General features: G+C 47.1%; 1 protein-coding gene across 5 annotated transcripts in view; it reads left to right on the top strand.

Annotated features, from left to right (window-relative positions):
- Positions 1 to 1,522: 1,522 nt before the first annotated feature.
- SLC37A3 (solute carrier family 37 member 3) overlaps positions 1,523 to 16,863 on the top strand; it is a gene marked incomplete at both ends in the record, with an annotated part of 31,617 nt that continues 16,276 nt past the window's right edge. For 4 of the 5 annotated variants that reach the window (XM_084229213.1, XM_084229214.1, XM_084229211.1 and 1 more), the window contains 6 exons: positions 1,523 to 1,611; positions 2,865 to 2,973; positions 8,186 to 8,278; positions 10,827 to 10,910; positions 12,930 to 13,075; positions 16,082 to 16,178. In XM_084229213.1, the coding sequence (XP_084085339.1) occupies positions 1,523 to 1,611; positions 2,865 to 2,973; positions 8,186 to 8,278; positions 10,827 to 10,910; positions 12,930 to 13,075; positions 16,082 to 16,178 (618 nt within the window). The remainder of the gene's footprint in view (positions 1,612 to 2,864; positions 2,974 to 8,185; positions 8,279 to 10,826; positions 10,911 to 12,929; positions 13,076 to 16,081; positions 16,179 to 16,863) is intronic. The other variant, XM_084229212.1, reaches the window with a different exon arrangement.

The following is a 16,863-nucleotide window of genomic DNA, read 5'->3' as shown; positions in this document are numbered from 1 at the left end:
TCCAGCAGTGACGGGTTAGTTGGGCCCTGTACTTCACCAGTCTTACCATTAGGGGCTCTAGAGTTTGTCTCTTCCTTGACTACAGTAGTATGTTCATCATGCACGTTATTTTGTCACTTCAGTTAAATTTTTTCTCTAAAATGCAGATAAATTACAGGAATTTTTCAATGCTGTGGACATTTTGCCTCCTGATAATAAAAAGTTTATATGTGTTTATTGTAGAATTTTTAGGAAACATAGGAAATTAAGATTACCTATAATCCTTTTACCTAGAGAAAGAACTAGTCTGTTTCCTTTTTATTTGTCCCACTTTCTTCACTTGATATTTTCTCGTGTTATTAAACAGCCTTAATTCATAGGATTCAGCCATGTTTAGGCTGTTTCTATAGACTCATAGCTGGAGATACTACACTTAGATGCTTACTTTATATTTAATTACTCTGGGATATCAGAGCATGGCAGCCGCTGTTACTATGAGGAGCGGTAAGAGAAGTAGTGGGAAGCGGGTCTGGGGGGGTGGGCGTAATCCTCTCCCCTTCTGACAAAGCTCCCAGGACACTTTGTGAGGAACTGCTTTGTTCATAGACCTGAATGCGCCTTGTATTTCTTTAGGAATGGGTCCCTGAAAATTGAATTTTTTTGTCTGAGTTTCTTGGTGAACACAGCCAGATGTCTTCCTGTAACACTGTACTGATATTCACTTCTGGCAGCAGCAGAGAAGAGTTCTGGAGTCTTCACACTTCAAGTTGCCTTGAACTTGAGGCTTTTTTGAGCTATGCAGACATTTTCTTGCCATCATTAGCATTTCTTGTATTATTAGTGAGAGTGAAACTTTTTTTTTTTTTAAAGATTTATTTATTTATTTATACAAGCACTGGGTACAGTCAGAAGCGCGGGAGGGTGAGAGAATTCACCAGAGCCAGAGCGGGGAGCAGAGCAGGCAGAGGGACCGAAGGACACTGCTGAGGGGAGCAGCGGGCGGCAGGAGAGGTCTGCGCGCCATGTGGGACCCTTGCCCGGTGGCCGGGGAGCAGCCGGGGATCGAACCGGGTGCTGCAGAGGCTGTGGGCAGCTTCACAACCCAGCGCTCAACCGCTGCGCCACTGGGGAGGCCTGTGAGAGTGAAACACTTATTTGATAAGTTTAATAGCCATTTCACTTCTGCTGAGTTGTCTATTCATTTCCTTTACTCATTTTTCTGTCAAAACTAGTGGTTTTTCAGTCAGTTTGTATGAGAGTTCTTTCTCTCAGGATGTAATTTTCAAGGGTTTTTAAAAAAGGACTAGCTATAAAACATAATCACCATTCAAGTTTTCTGGTGTCAGCTAGCCTTGGTGAATTTTTTCCCCCCAAGCCTGTTTATATGCTGACTGGTTATAAATCTAAATAATTCAGCATTGGGATAAACTGCCTATATCGAGTAATGGTAATGATGTATTTGTCTTTCCAGAAGGAAGAAATGACGTAAATCATTGACTATCCTAGCTTCAAGGTCAAAGGCAGAAGGAACTTCAGGAAGAACATGGCCTGGCCCAGTATTTTCCAGGGAGGAACTCTGTTCTCGCGGTTCAGCCATCACCATGTCGTCGTGTTCCTGCTCACCTTCTTCAGGTCGGTGATCTCTTGCTGCTTTCCTCACCGAGGAAGCTGTTGCGAGGCGTGTGTGTAATGCGGTGATGGGCAGGGGCTTATCGCGAAACAGACTGGTTTACTCCTGTACTTTCTGGAGCCAGTGCTGTGGTTCCCAGGGCTGCTCTGCCCATAGCTGGTAGTGCCTGGAGACACGTCTGTTGTTGCACAGGGAAGCACTGCCACTGCCTCTGACGAGTAGGGGTGAGGATGCTGCTGAACACCCTACACCACACAGCAGCCCACCACGGCAAAGCGTTTGGGGTTCTAAAATGTCAGGGCCATCGTTTAGAATGCCTGATCGAACATAAAGTCCTTCGTCAGTTAAAACCTTGAGCTTGGGCCTCTCTGGTGGTGCAAGGGGTTAAATCTCAGCACTATGAAGCTATCCGCAGCCTCTGCAGCATAAGTTCGATACCCGGCCAGGGAGCTGCCCACATGGCGCAGAGACCTCTCCTGTCTCGCCTGCTGCTCCCCTCAGCAGTGTATTTCAGTAGATCTACCTGTTCTGCTCCCCACTTTGTCTCTGGTGAATCCTCTCACCCCCCACATCTCTGGCCTACACCCCAGTTCTTGTATGCATAAATAATTAAAACAAATCTTTAAAGAAAAAAAAAATAACCTAGAGCTTGAGGACAAATGAGGTGCTTGTTCAGGGAATGCCTTGGGCCTCCGTAAGCACCAGAGGAAGGTGAGACAATGAGAGGAATCCTGGAGGCTTACGGCCCCTCCTGCTTCGCACCACTGAAGAAATAGCCCCCGGTCATTACCCTTTGGCGTCAGTGGCTTTCTTTAGTGGCCTATAGATGACAGAAGCCAGATTGTTCGGTATGAGGGACATGCAGTTCACAACCTAGTGATTCAGCTCTTGTGATGATTTCTTCCTTGTTGATTTATTATTAACTTTTGTTGAAAGGACCACTATTGGATGTTTTCTTAAAATGGAAACTGAGAAGACAGTTCTCCAGTTACGTCAGAGTTGGTTGGGTCTAGTCCCACCCCCATCTTCTTGGTACAAGGATCAGTTCTGAGTGAACTCATGGTGAAGAGGACTGGTTGTGTTTAACTTTTGCTTAGTAGAGTCTGTTTCAATTGCTGGTTCTTTAAAGTCATGCTTTTCCTTTTCTTCAAGAGAAGAGTTCTAAAGTTCAGTCAGACAAGTGGTACATATCTCTGATTTTATTGAGTGCCTTTTTCCTTGCTGTCCATTCGGCTGACTTTTGTCTATTTCATAGTTACTCCTTGCTCCACGCGTCGAGAAAAACATTCAGCAATGTCAAAGTCAGTATCTCCAAGCAGTGGACACCTAGTGCTTGGAACAAGTCCATCGAGCTGCCCGCCGAGGTAAGCAGAGCGGAGTGCCGGCCGGGGTCGGGAAGGGCACCCAGCCCATCTAAGTTCTTCTCAAGTTCTTTTTGTTTCATTTGTCCACTTAGGACTGAAATGACTTACTGTTTTCTTTGGCATAAATTCTAAACCGTTCTGCTTGATTTCAACACTTGTCCTCATCAGGGCTGTTTGTCCATTCTGACCAGCTTTCTGCTCACTGTCTGGACATCACACAGTTCTGGCTAAGCCATTTTTTCATGGTGTCACAAAAGCACCTGCTCTTTTCTGTCTTGGAGATTTTGCTCATTTTCTCTGGTAGACTCTTCACCTTCTCTCTGCCTACCACATGTTGCCTTTGCCTTTGTGTTAAGTAAGATAAAGCGCTGCTTTTTCTATCAAGTTTTTCTCCAGCTTCTGCTGATTTTCTGTCTGTGAACTACGCATGCCGTGTGTTATATAGTCTAATGGCACCGCATTCATATACTTTCCATCTATTTGATCTGTTTGTATCTTGCTGAACAGCTTGAAGTTAAGAGCTTTCACCGAGTCCCTGATCCATGGGGGGCCAAGTCAGTTCTTCCCCGACTATTTGGGACAGAGATGTTTTTCCCTTCAGTACCTGTCTCCAAATACAACTCCATTCTTCTCCATCTGTGCCGCAATACTTAAGTCCTGCTCAAGTGGAATTGTAGATCTCTGTTGATATTCTTAGCATGCTTTAGTTCTTAAACATTATTTTCCCTATTCGAGCCAAAGTGGACAGAGACTTGAAGGTTATATGAATAGCCTCCCCCCACTTGAAAGAAGTGACATAGTGGTAACTTATTGAAAGTCTGTCTTGGGCCTCCTTGGTGGCGCAGGTGGTTGAGTGCCACACTGTGAAGCCGTCTGCAGCCTCTGCAGCACGGGTTCAATCCCAGCTGGCCGGCGAGGGTCCCACATGGCGCGCCAGACCTCTCCTGTCCTGCCCGTTGCTCCCCTCAGCAGTGTATTTCGTCAGTCTGCCTGTTCTGTTCCCCTCTCTGTCTCTGATGAATCCTCTCACCCTCCCACATGTCTGGCCTATACCCTGGTTCTTCCCACACGTCTGGCTTATACCCCGGTTCTTGTATAAATAAATCTTTAAAAAAGAAAGTGTGTCTTGCATAAACACTGTTCTCAGCACTGATGATACCAAAAAAAGACTCTGTCCTCATGGGGCATATATTCCAGGGGAGATGCTCCTGCACACTTTTCTGGAGTTTAGGTTAGCTGGAACTTTTGAAAGGAAAGATGAAGATAGAAGACTAGGTTTCAGACAGTCTTGACCAGTGCATCCTGGAGAGCAGTGCTGACTTTCCATCCCTTTCTTTCGATTGGAAAGTTCAGGATTTTTCCTTGCCCAGGCCTGCTGCTGGGAGTGGATTGGGCAGGTCATCTGTCCCTTTCACTCCTCCTGGCTTTGGGGTCTGTGATGGCCTCAACTCCAACTTCCCTTTGAGATGTCTCTTACCCAAAGTAGAAGGGATTTATTAGAACTAGAAATATACTTAAGATTAGTCTGAACTCTTAAAAAATATTTTGTTTACATACGTTCTGCCACATTTCTTAAATCCCCTAAATAGCATTGTCAGGATGTACTTACTGCAGCTTTCATTTTTTGCATAGCTATCTTAGTGCTTTCCAGAAAGAATTCAAGGAGACAGTCTCTGTACCTTGAGGATTTGTAATGGATTTCACTGACGCAAACAATGACAATAGTAAGTGACCGTGACATGAAATCTATGTTTATAGGTAATAAAGAGGTACAAGTATCCCCACTATCTAATAGTAGACTGTTCCCATTTCATGTGATTTCTAGGTTAATTTTTGGACCTGCGGTCCCTTAATTTTTTTCTCCCATAGAAGTTCATTAATATCACTCCTGCAGCCCCACAATAACCTGCCAAATCATTCCAAATAGGAGCCGTTTACTTTCACATAGTGGGGGAAACCTGCAGTGGTTAAATCTAACATTTGAGAACAACTTGGCTGACAATTATGAACAAAATTTGTTCTCTTCAATGAAGAAGCCTCACCTCTCCAGTCAGGACAGCTGGGAAGAGTGAGTCTGAAGCTCTCTAGGATGAGGGGGGTGTCCTCAGTGTTCCACCTCAACCTTATGCACAGCTGCTCTCACCAACCTGCTAGCACTCACTGTAGGCCGCGAACGGCCCCGTCATAAAGTAGCTCTAGCTCGTCACTGCTCACCACCCAGGAAGCTCATCTGTGTCAGTAGCTCCCTCACCCCCAGGCATCGCCCTTACTCTCTTACAAACCTCACTTAGGAAACGCACACCGTGACCTTTCAACTGAGCAGTTTTATGCTTCTGGGAAGTGCCTTAGCACAGGCCGTTACAATTGCCCCCCACCCCCACCTGCCCAACACAGCAAACCTCACACTCCTAAGCATTGTGTGTTCACTTGACACACACACACACATACACACACACACAGAGCAGCTTGAACAACTGCAGCGTGTGGACGGGAGCATATTCTAGTCTCTGTGACTTTGAATAAACATGGCTGGTTCACCATGTACACTGGGTCCTTTCTTAGCCGCTAGTTAAGTCATCTTGATCTGTATCAGTGAAGTAAATGTTCTTTTTTTTTGTTATCCGATTTGCTGACTCTTCTCATTGGTCTGCTTTGTTCTTTTAGCTTTTGGTTTTGTTTTGCTTTCCACTTGTTAAGTAGGCAAAGTGTATTTCAGCTGAATTCTGGCAGTGAAGCTGAAAAAAGCTTTAGAATCTGTCAGTAGCTGGGAAGGCCACCCCAGCAGGGAGTTTTGGTGATCTCTCTAGAGAGCCAAGAGACCCCTGAGACTTGGAGAGGTGCTGGGCCCCCTGTTTCAAGCCCATGACGGTGTGCACCCAGTGGGGCTTACCCCGGTGCTCATGAGCCTGGGGGATCAGGGATAAAATGTTGCTTGGAGTGAGCAGGTGGAGAGTTAGCTGGAGAAGCTTAGGGCCCCAGGTTGAAATACTGACAGCTCAGCTGTGTATCCTGCTCTGGTGCTGTCCTGGCAGGAGTCAGGGCTGGCCATAAGTGTCACAGAAACAAGTTCCAAGACTCTAGAATCACGCTTTGTATTTTATTATAATTTTAAGGTTTTGCCTTCTTTCTTTATTTTTTAAAAGATGTATTTATTTATACATACAAGAACTGGGGTGTAAGCCAGAGGTGTGGAGGGTGAGAGGATTCACCGGAGAGAGTGGAGAGCAGAACAGGCAGATCTTCTGAAATACACTGTTGAGGGGGGCAGCGGGTGAGTCAGGAGAGGTCTGCTGCACCATGTGCGTAGCTCCCTGGCTGTCCAGGGATTGAACTTGTGCTGCACTGGCTGGCAGTCACTTGATAACGCTGTCTTTAACCCCTGCGCCACCTGGGAGGCCCGAAGGTTTTACTTTCTGGAAAAGATCTTTTAAATTGCTGATTGTGCTTTTTCTCTTTAATATTATAATATCAAATTGTCTTTGTTAAAACAACCCGTCTCCGAAATAGTTTGGTCCAGTACTTCGCTAATTTTGTGGCCTGACTACTCAAAAGAGCTTTTGGTTGTGTGGGTTTTTCTCACCCCACCCGCCTCCCTAAAACCAGGTTATATGTTTTTCAAAGTTATTTTTAAATGAGTCAAGTAAGCTCCTAGCAGGTAGCATAAATAACATTTTATGAAAAATGAGTTTTTCAAAACAAAAATCACCTCCTAAGAAAATGGCATCAATTGGCATTTTTTGCAAATTCCTCGTGTCTGACTTACTAGAAGGCAATGGCTGTTCAAGTCTGCTTAGATGTAGTTTCCTGCCAGTGATTCTTTGAAGTATAGGAAGAGAATTTGGCTTTTCACAGGTACATAATAGGAAAGGGAGAAGTATTTTAAGTACCCTTTCCATTAATCATGGATATTCATCTTTGCTATCACACCAGAATTTGACAAGTGGCAGTTTCTTAAAGGTTAGTTGCAATGTGGAATCTGAAAATGTATCAATTAACTTTTTACACCCTGACATTAAGAGCCATTTGTCTATCTTGTACTTCGAATGGATGTTGAAGTGACAGGCTCATGTCATTCTTGTTTGAGGAAATATCTGCCAAATACCTAAATCTGAATAACTATCACTTGTCAGTCATTCTTTCAAGGAAAAATGGCTTCCCTGCTGGTGACGCCCACAGTGGCACAGTGCTTGTTGGTGCGCTGTGTGCTCGCCTGTGACTCCGACCCACAGCGTATTAAGAAAATAACTCTGCTTGGGCTAGATTTAATGCAATTAATAATCTGTACTGCTTCCTTGGGAACAGTCTTGAAAAACCACAAGTGAGGGCCTCCCTGCTGGCGCAAGGGGTTAAGTCTCAGCACTATGAAGCTATCCACTGCAGCATGAGTTTGATCCCCGGCCCGCTGCTCCCCTCATCAGTGTATTTCAGTAGTTCTGCCTGTTCTGCTCCCCACTCTGTCTCTGGTGAATCCTCTCACCCCCCCCCCCCACACTTCTGGCCTACACCCCAGCTCTTGTATGTGTAAATAAATAAAATAAATCTTAAAAAAAAAAAGCCCAGTGATGTGGACTTTTTCTTTTTTTTTAAGATTTATTTATTTATTTATACATGCACTGGGTACAGTCAGAAGCGAGGGAGGGTGAGAGAATTCACCAGAGCCAGAGTGGGGAACAGAACGGGCAGACGGATGAAATACACTGCTGAGGGGAGCAGCGGGCGCAGCAGGAGAGGTCTGCACGCCATGTGGGACCCTCACTGACGGCTGGGGATCGAACCGGCGCTGCAGAGGCTGTGGGCAGCTTCGCAACCCAGCACTCAACTGCTGCACCACCGGGGAGGCCCTGATGTGGACTTTTTTACAAAAGATTTTTGTATGAGTGGTGGTGATAAAGGCCATCGTGATCACGATCAGAGTTTAGCGTGATGGTCTGGGTTCACGCAGGAGGTGTGGAGTTCTCTCCCTGCTGTGGCTTTTGCACAGTCCACCAAGAAGTAAAGGGAGAAAGCAGGTGCCATTCCAGTAGCACATTGTGTTTGACCTTGTGAAGTTCCTGTATGTTGTGTGTGTTTTCTGATCTGTGGCAAACTGATGTGCTCTTTTCACCATCACCAGGGTTCCGGGAGGGTTGGCAGAGCTTGGCCAAGAAGGTACTTTGAGAAACAGGAGCCCTGGGAGGCCTAGGAAGCTGACTTGTTCTTGTCTCCGCTGTAGATCTGGAGCCGCAACCACTTGTTCCCCAGCGCAGCGGAAGCCACGCTTTTTCTCGGAATGCTGGATACCATTTTCCTCTGCTCCTACGCCGTGGTAAGTTTTAGAAATCTAGGGTTTTTTTTTTTTTTTTTTCAGTTTTATTTTTGTGTAGAAGAACTGGGGTGTAAACCAGAGGTGGGGGTATGTGCGTGAGAGAACTCACCAGAGACAGAGTGGGGAGCAGAACAGGCAGATTCACTGAAATACACTGCTGAGGGGAGCAGTGGGCGAGTCAGGAGAGGTCTGCTGCGCCATGTGGGTCAGCTCCCTGGCTGGGGATCAAACTCATGCCATAGCTGTGATATCCCCGAGACTTAACACCTTGGCCACTAGGGAAGCCCTGAAATTTAGGATTTTAAATTGAGGAGAGAGAGAAAAGGATATGACTAACCCTTATGAATACTGTAGGGGATTTTGAATTTGCTGACTGAGGAGAGTTGGGTATTCCTGTAGTTTATATTTTGTGAATTTTCTACCCACCCACCCACTCACTCCATCCATCCATCCATCCATCCATCCATCCATCCATCCATCCATCCATCCATTCATCCATCTCACTCAGCAATTGCTTACTGAGCACCTGCGCTCGGGCGTGTTACATGCAGGTGCCTATTGTCCAAGTGATGGAGAGTAGACACGTGGTCACATGAGTCTGGGGTGCAGGCTGGAGGTGGAGTTTCTGAGTCCTTCATGTATAGGTGATACTTAAAATGATGAGGCTGGATGAAATGTGAGGGGATTAGGTGAGGATAGACAAGGAGGGTGACTCTGAGTGGTTTGAGGTGGGGAGATGAGGCGTGGAAGGAGGTAGAGATGGAGCAGTGAGGAAGTCGGAGAAGAATGAGAGGGGTGGCCTGGAGCCCCAGGGTAGTTGGGGCTGGTCTGTCTGAGGCCATCTTTGATTGGGCAGCTCGGGTCGGGCTGGCTGGAGGAGCATCTGTGGTGGCTGCCAAGTCAGAGCGGCGGCCTCGGGAGCCGCGGCTGAGCCCGTGCCCTGTGGGACAGGCTGACCTTCCCTCCTAGCACCCAGTGTCCCCTGTTTCAGATGGACCCAGCTATCAGGAAAGCCTCTTGATTGTGAATGGTGCCGGTGATGTGAAATGCTGGGTGAACTCTAAATGTTTGCCTATTAGGATGCCCTTCCTTCCAAGAGGACGTTTGTAGAAACAGTTGGGGCCAGTCTTAGATCATCTGGCCTAACACCTCTGTACCTCATCCTGGGGTGGGGCTTGGGTCGGTGTCATTCGGCTTGGCTGGCACTCTCCCACGGGTGCTGCTCTTTGAGCTTTTTATAGAATAATTTATGAAGCTGTAAAGCCCCTGGGCAGGGCAGCTCTGCCACCATCCACTAGCTATGTTCAGCTTGGTTTCGAAAAGGAATGTAGCCTGTTATGATCATACCTATCTGCAGGACTCAGTAGCTTCAGAGTAAATAAGAGCCATGGTAAGTCAGATAGTGAGCTGTGTTTCCCTCTGGAACTTCCAGGCATTTGGAGCCATACAGAACAAACTGACTCCCCAGTCTGAAACCTTATTAAGAGATTCCCCCCCCGCCCCCATATAGCTTAAGGTGGTGAGTGGCAGCTGTGGGATGGAGAATCTGCTCTGGTGCTTATAGGTGCCTCTTTGAGGGTAGCGAGAGCTTGTGGATAACAAGCGACCTGTGAGCACAAGAGTAGATTTCTACATTGTCATAATAAATGCCTTAGGGCATCTATCTAGATTTTCTGAGACAGATACAGTCAGTTTATTAGACATACTTGTACCTGAGTTTAGGTTTCCAGTCACAGTGTTGATGGACTTGCTGTGTTTATGGAAGAAACCTAAGTCAGTCAGCCTGTTGCCGTGACTTCAGGTTTTGGCTTCTGCTGCTTGGTGGTGGGGGGAGCAGAGGCAGCTCTTCAGCTAATTACTGCGTCTGCTCCCTACCCTCCCTGCCCCGAGCTGTGCTGAAACCCTGGGGCCAGACCCAGTGGGCAGCCCGTGTGCCCAGCGGCTTCTGTTCCGAGGACTCGTAGTGACACATCTCCGTTCAGAACGCACGTGGCCGGAGAGCAGGCCACTGCTGCTCGGGACTGGGTCTGCTCTAGAAAATGAAATATGTTCACGTGCTTGTTTATTAGGAATTTTTTTTTTTTTTTTTTTTTTTTTTTTTTGTGGGACCCTAGCCGTTGGCCCGGGATGGAACTGGCGCTGCAGAGGCTGTGGGCAGCCTCGCAACCCAGCACTCAACCACTGTGCCACCAGGGGAGGCCCAGGAATTTTTTTTTTTAATCAAAATAAAGTTAGTTTTCTACCCTGTATAGCCTCACACCTCTTCAGAATGTGACCTCATCACACCAAGCACAGAATTCTTCTTCTTTTTTTTTTTTCCAGTCTCCTTTCAGGCAGTTAGGGGATCGGGTGGATCCAAAGTTTGCACTGCAGCAGGGTGTCTGGCGGCCCGAGTGGTTCCAGTGCCGGAGCCGCTTCCTTTCCTGAAATGTTGGTGAAACTGACATAGAGTAAGGCTCTCCAGGCCCGAGACCCCGCATTCTCTCTGAGTGCTCTCAGTGTTCGGGCTGTGTTGTTCCTCGGAGTTGTAAAATCAGCTTTCTTTCAGGGTCTTTTCATCAGCGGCATCGTTGGGGACCGGCTTAACTTACGATGGGTCCTGTCCTTCGGCATGTGTTCTTCTGCGTTAGTGGTAAGTTGGAAAGGGGTCACCGCCGTCCTCACTGTCATTCTTACGATTATCACTCTTGCTATTTTTCCAGAGTCAGGTATTCCAGAATCCAGGTAACCACCTACTTCTCATGTAGATGCTAATAGTAAAATTAACCTTTGGTTTTCTTATCTCTTGTGTGCCTTATGGGTCTGTTTAAAGTACAGCCCAGATCATGCCCCTTCCGCGACTCTCAGAGCCAGGCACACACAGCACAGTGTTCTGTGTTCTCTAGACCTGCTCCCAGCCGCCCGTCCAGTCGGGTCTCTCCCTTTGTGCCAGCATGGCTCTTGTCAAACTCCTCCATTTTCCTGCTCCTTTCTGCCTCCCTGCCCGGGCCCTGCTGTTCTTCCCGCCTTGAATGGTGCTCCCTGACGTCGTCTCCCTGCTGCCTTGCTCTACTCACCCCGCTCCCAAAGTCCCTGTCCCCTCTCAGCTCTAGTTGCTCTGATGGCTCTTGCGTGGCCTGCTGCTTGGCTGCTTATTCTATGTCAGTGCTGCTTCCCTCAGCGTGCAGCGTGGAGGCTGAGATCCCGTGCTCCCGACACTGTCCCTGCTTCTGCGGTTTCCTGGCTGATGATTTCTCGATGCTTCTCTCCCTCATTTGGATTCGCCTCCTAGAGTGCAGAAAGGGGTCTCTGAGTAACTGTGCGAGGGGAGGCGTCGGGAACAGTGCCAGGGCGTTAAGTGCTCTGTCAACTGTCAATGTTGATTGACCTTTATTTGCTTCCAGCCAGGAACTTTGGTTGATTGAAAGCCTACCGTTTAGTTGGGCTCTCTTTTATTGTTTTTCCAATGCCTGCCACTTGCCCATCGGGAAAAACCTGCTCTCCTTTGAAATTTTAGAGATTTGAGGTACTTCATTTGTCCATAGGCCGCTCACCACACATAGATGCCTGCTATTTTCAAACCCATGTACATTTTTGCTTCGTTCTTTCATATTTTTTGGAAAATTGAAGTATGTCCCTCATGGAAACTTTTGAGTTTTGACCAGTGACATGTTTGTATGACCCTGCTTCTTGCTCTCCCTCTAGCCTCTGGCAACCACTGACCATGTTTCTGTCCTCATAGTTTTGCTTGTTCCAGAATGTATTGTAGCAGGAATCATCCAGTATTTATTATAGATGCCATTTTTTTTTTTTTAACTAGGGGCATGTTTTATTTATTTATTTGTTTTGTTTGTTTGGTTGGTTGGTTTATACATGCACTGGGTACAGTCAGAAGCACAGGAGGGTGAGAGAATTCACCAGAGCCAGAGCGGGGAGCAGAGCAGGCAGAAGGACCGAAGTACACTGCTGAGGGGAGCAGTGGGCGGCAGGAGAGGTCTGCGCGCCATGTGGGACCCTCCTCCGGTGGCCGGGGATCAGCTGGGGATCGAACCGGCACTGCAGAGGTCGCGGGCAGCTTCGCAACCCAGCGCTCAACCGCTGCGCCACCGGGCAGGCCCTATAGATGCCATTTTTTAACCCCTGCCAAGTATCCCCTAAAGAGGCTTCAACTATAAATAAGATGTTCACGTGCGCAAAATGCCTAGAAATAAGCAGTCATGTGATGAATGCTGCTGAATTACCGAGCCGCTCCCAAGTTAGCCTGACTCGCTTGGTAGCCACAGCAGAAGGCTGGTCCCCCCCGGCCCCAGCGTGTGCCTGGCGCTGTCGTCCCTGCATTTGCCTCCTGTCATTATTGTATTCGCCTCCACACGCTGTCAGCCCTCCTCAAACACAGCCCTGAGGGAGAGGACGGAAACAGTGAGGCCTTTGCTCTTCAGGGTTAAAGATGTGAGTTGGAGGGACGATCCTTGGACACCTTGGCCCCTTCAGTCGGTGGCATTCAGACCCTGTCTCCCTTGAGCCGCGCTGGGCAGGAGTATCTGGGGAGCCGCCAGGCATCGCTTAGGCCCCAGATGTGGGAAAGTTCTCACAGAAGCATAAGTTGTCGACAGTTGTGTCCCCCAAGTGTCCATGTGGATGTTACATGTCCCTTTCTCTCCCCTTCTCCAAGGTGTTTGTCTTTGGCACGCTAACAGAGTGGCTGCGCTTCTACAACAAGGGGCTGTACTGCTGCCTGTGGATCGTGAATGGCCTGCTGCAGTCCACTGGCTGGCCCTGTGTGGTTGCGGTCATGGGCAGCTGGTTTGGGAAAGCTGGGTATGCCACCTCTTCCTCCTTAATGTCTGTGTCTACAGGGCGTTAATGTCGGGGCGTTCATCGTCTTATAGTCGATGGACTAGTCCCTTTGACATTGCCCCTTCCTTCCCTCTATTTTAGAAAGTCAGAATAGCTCGGGAGAGATTTCAAAGTCTGTCAACAGTGATGTGGCCCTTGGAGCTGATGGCGCCCGGGCAGACATGTTCAGAACCTGCCCTGGCCTTGGTCAGGCACTGCGTATGGCTCAGGCGGCACATCTCAGGTCTCTAAATATCCCTTTAAAGAACACAGATAGCTCGCATACCCCCCCCCCCCCATTCTGTATCGGCAGTGGGTTTTGCATTAATTCTTTTTTCTGAGACTCAGTGATCTAGCTTAACCTTCTTTCATTAAAAATAAGGCCACTTTGGTTGGTTACCTGTGTGATTTACCTAAGGTCACTCGAAGGCTCTAGTGAGATGCGCATGAAGAACACCTAGCTTTGGGCTTAGTTCAGTTGGTCTCCTACACCTTCTAGGACTTAGCAGATTGAGTTTGTAGGGGTGATGTGGGCCAAGGTATGAGGCTAGGCAGCTGCTAAAGTATCTTCTAGGCCTCTAAGGATGGAAAATAAGACTTGGCTTTGCTGTTCATCATTGTGTGTGACAGCTGGAAAAGCCAGGACTTGTGACAGGCTCTTAGCCTCTGGACTGTGTTGTCTCTGTTGATTTCCAAGACTCCTGGACTCAGTGAGGGTAACTGTTCTAAAGAGCTCAAAAGTCTAGGCCTATCAATATGTTACCCATATGTATCAAATAGTGAAAAAATACACGTTTGAATATTAAAACATTAGCTCTTCTAGACAATTTTTTAAAAATGTTTTTATTTTGCATAGAAGACTAGAGTACAGGCCAGCGGTGCGGTGGGAAGAGGGGGGTCAGAGGATTCACCAGAGACAGGGTGGGGAGTAGAACAGGCAGATTTACTGAAGTACTACTAAGGAAGCAGCAGGCAAGAGAGGAGAGGTCTGCTGTGCCATATGTGGATCAGCTCCCTAGACGGGGATCGAACTCAGGCCTTAGTGATGACAGAGCTGAGAATTAGCCCTTAGGCCACCAGGGAGGCCTTTTTACTTTCACCAGCTTTACTGGCGTTGTCTTTGTTCAGAGCTGATCACTTTTCCACAAGACTGTTATAATAGTTTCCCCTCCATCAGACTCTTCGTCTGCCCGTTCATTTTTAACAGCTTTATTAAGATATACAAAACGCTGCACATCTTTACAATGTACAGATTGATGCGCTTTAGCATGCATAGAACCATCATCACAAGCAAGAGAGTAGCAGATCCAGCTCCCCCAAAAGTTCCCTCCTGCCTCTCCGTGATTCTTCCCTCCCCCGCCCCCTGCCGTCTCCAGGCAACTACTTATGTCCTCTCTGTCACTTGAGATTCATTTGAATTTTCTAAAATTTTATATAAATGGAATCGTACAGTGGAGACTGTTCCTCATCTTCCATTCAGCATCATTGTGTTGAGATCCATTCAATGTCGTGTGTGTTTCTTTCTTTTTATGGCTGAGTCATAGTCCATGATGTTACCCATTATTTGCTCACCTCTTGGTTAACATTTGGGTAGTTTTAGTTTGGGCTATTACACATGAAGTTACACATCCTTAGATGGACATGTGTTTTCATTTCCCCAGTGTAATTGCTGGTCATATGGGAGATGGTCATGCATCTTTTTTTTTTTTTTAAGATTTATTTATGCATACAAGAACTGGGGTACAGGCCAGAGGTGCAGGGGGTGAGAGGATTCACCAGAGACAGAGTGGGGAACAGAACAGGCAGACTGATTGAAATACACTGCTGAGGGGAGCAGTGGGTGAGTCAAGAGAGGTCTGCTGTGCCATGTGGGTAGCTCCCTGGCGGGCTGGGCATTGAACACAGCCCAGAGGCTGTGGATCGCTTCATAGTGCTGTGCTTAACCCCTTGCGCCACCAGGGAGGCCCTGGTTATTTATCTTTTAAAGAAATGGGCAGTTTCTTCCAAACTGGTTTTATCATTCCCGCCAGCAAAGTGTTAAGGGTCCTAGCTGCAGAATATCTTTGCCCACACTTGGTAGGTATGGTCTTTTGTGATGTGTGCTCTTCTAGTGGCTGCACAAGGGATACCTCATTGCATTTTCCTGCTGCCTGATGATGTCGAGCCTCTTTTTACGTGCTTATCGGCATCAGTTAATTTTGTTTTGGTGATATATATTAAAATCTTTTGCCCCCTTTCAAAGTCTTTTTGTTTTGAGAAGATCATGCTTTTCTTTGCATCATCTATTTCTTTTTTTTTTTTAATTTTCTTTTCTTTTTTTCTTTTTTAAAGATTTATTTTTATTTATTTATTTATACAAGCACTGGGTACAGTCAGAAGCGTGGGAGGGTGAGAGAATTCACCAGAGCCGGAGCGGGGAGCAGAGCAGGCAGAAGGACCGAAGTACACTGCTGAGGGGAGCAGCGGGCGGCAGGAGAGGTCTGCACGCCATGGGGGACCCACCTCCTGTGGCCGGGGAGCAGCCAGGGATCGAACCGGCGCTGCAGAGGCTGCGGGCAGCTTCGCAACCCGGCGCTCAACTGCTGCGCTACCGGGGAGGCCCTGCATCATCTATTTCTGTATTGTTGAGTTGTAAGAGTTCTTGTCTCTTTCAACAGAGACAAGTCTTCTGTTGGGGAACTCATATGCACATGTTATCTCCCAAAGTGAGACTTTGTCTTCTTTTAATTCTCTTTTTTAAAATATTTTATTTTATATAAGTCTTACATCTTTTTTCATCTTTGCACAATGTATCTTTTAATTCTCTTAACAGTGTCTTTTGATGGGCCTCAAATTGAACTTTAGAATGATAAAATCTTAGCATCATGCAGGTAGACTTAAGATAGAATGTGGGTTCTTTGTCCTGTGGCCCCTCACTGTTTAGAGTGGTGACCTGCGCAGGTGCCCTCCTGACTCTGGTGTCACCTCTCTCCCTGTTCTCCATCGTAGGCGAGGAGTTGTGTTTGGCCTGTGGAGTGCCTGTGCTTCAGTGGGCAACATACTGGGGGCGTGCCTGGCTTCTTCTGTTCTCCAGTATGGTTATGAGGTAGGTATTTCTTTCTAGCATTTTCTTTTCTTTTTTTTTTTTTTGAATTATTTATGCATATAAGAGCTGGGGGGCAGGCCAGAGATGTGGAGGTGGTGGTGGTGAGAGGATTCACCAGAGACATAGTGGGGAGCAGAACAGGCAGATCTACTAAAATAGGCTGCTGAGGGGCACACCTGGCAAGTCAAAAGAGGTCTGCTGTGCCATGTGGGTCACCTCCTTGGCTGGGGATCGAACTCGTGCTGCAGTGGCTGCGGATAGCTTCAGAGTGCTGCGTCTTAACTCATTTGGCCATCAGGGAGCCTCCCTGTTTCTAGCTTTTTCTTAAGTATGTAAGTGAATAAGCCGTTTAAAACTACCTAAAGCTGTGTCTGGATGGGGCAAGGTTGGTGTTACAAGTGGAAAAACTTTTGATAAATTCATTCTTGGGGAAAAGAATTTGCTACTCATGTTACCCATAAAGAGCTAATCCCCTTAATATATAAAGAACCCACACACTGATAAGTAGAAGACCAGCAAAACACGGAAGGGTAAAGGATTTGCATGTGTAGTTCCTGAAAAGGAAGTAGAAATGTTTTATGCAATTGTGAAAAGCTTTTCCTCATAACTACCCAGTTATTCAGTTAATATATGTTAAATTCCTGTAAGTGGCGCAGGTCATAGGGAATAGGGCAAAGGGCAGAAA

Source organism: Talpa europaea (assembly GCF_964194135.1).
Source record: "Talpa europaea genome assembly, chromosome: 3".
Classification (NCBI taxonomy): domain Eukaryota; kingdom Metazoa; phylum Chordata; class Mammalia; order Eulipotyphla; family Talpidae; genus Talpa; species Talpa europaea.
Note: the sequence above shows the minus strand (reverse complement) of the source record. Positions and strands in the feature narration are given on the sequence as shown.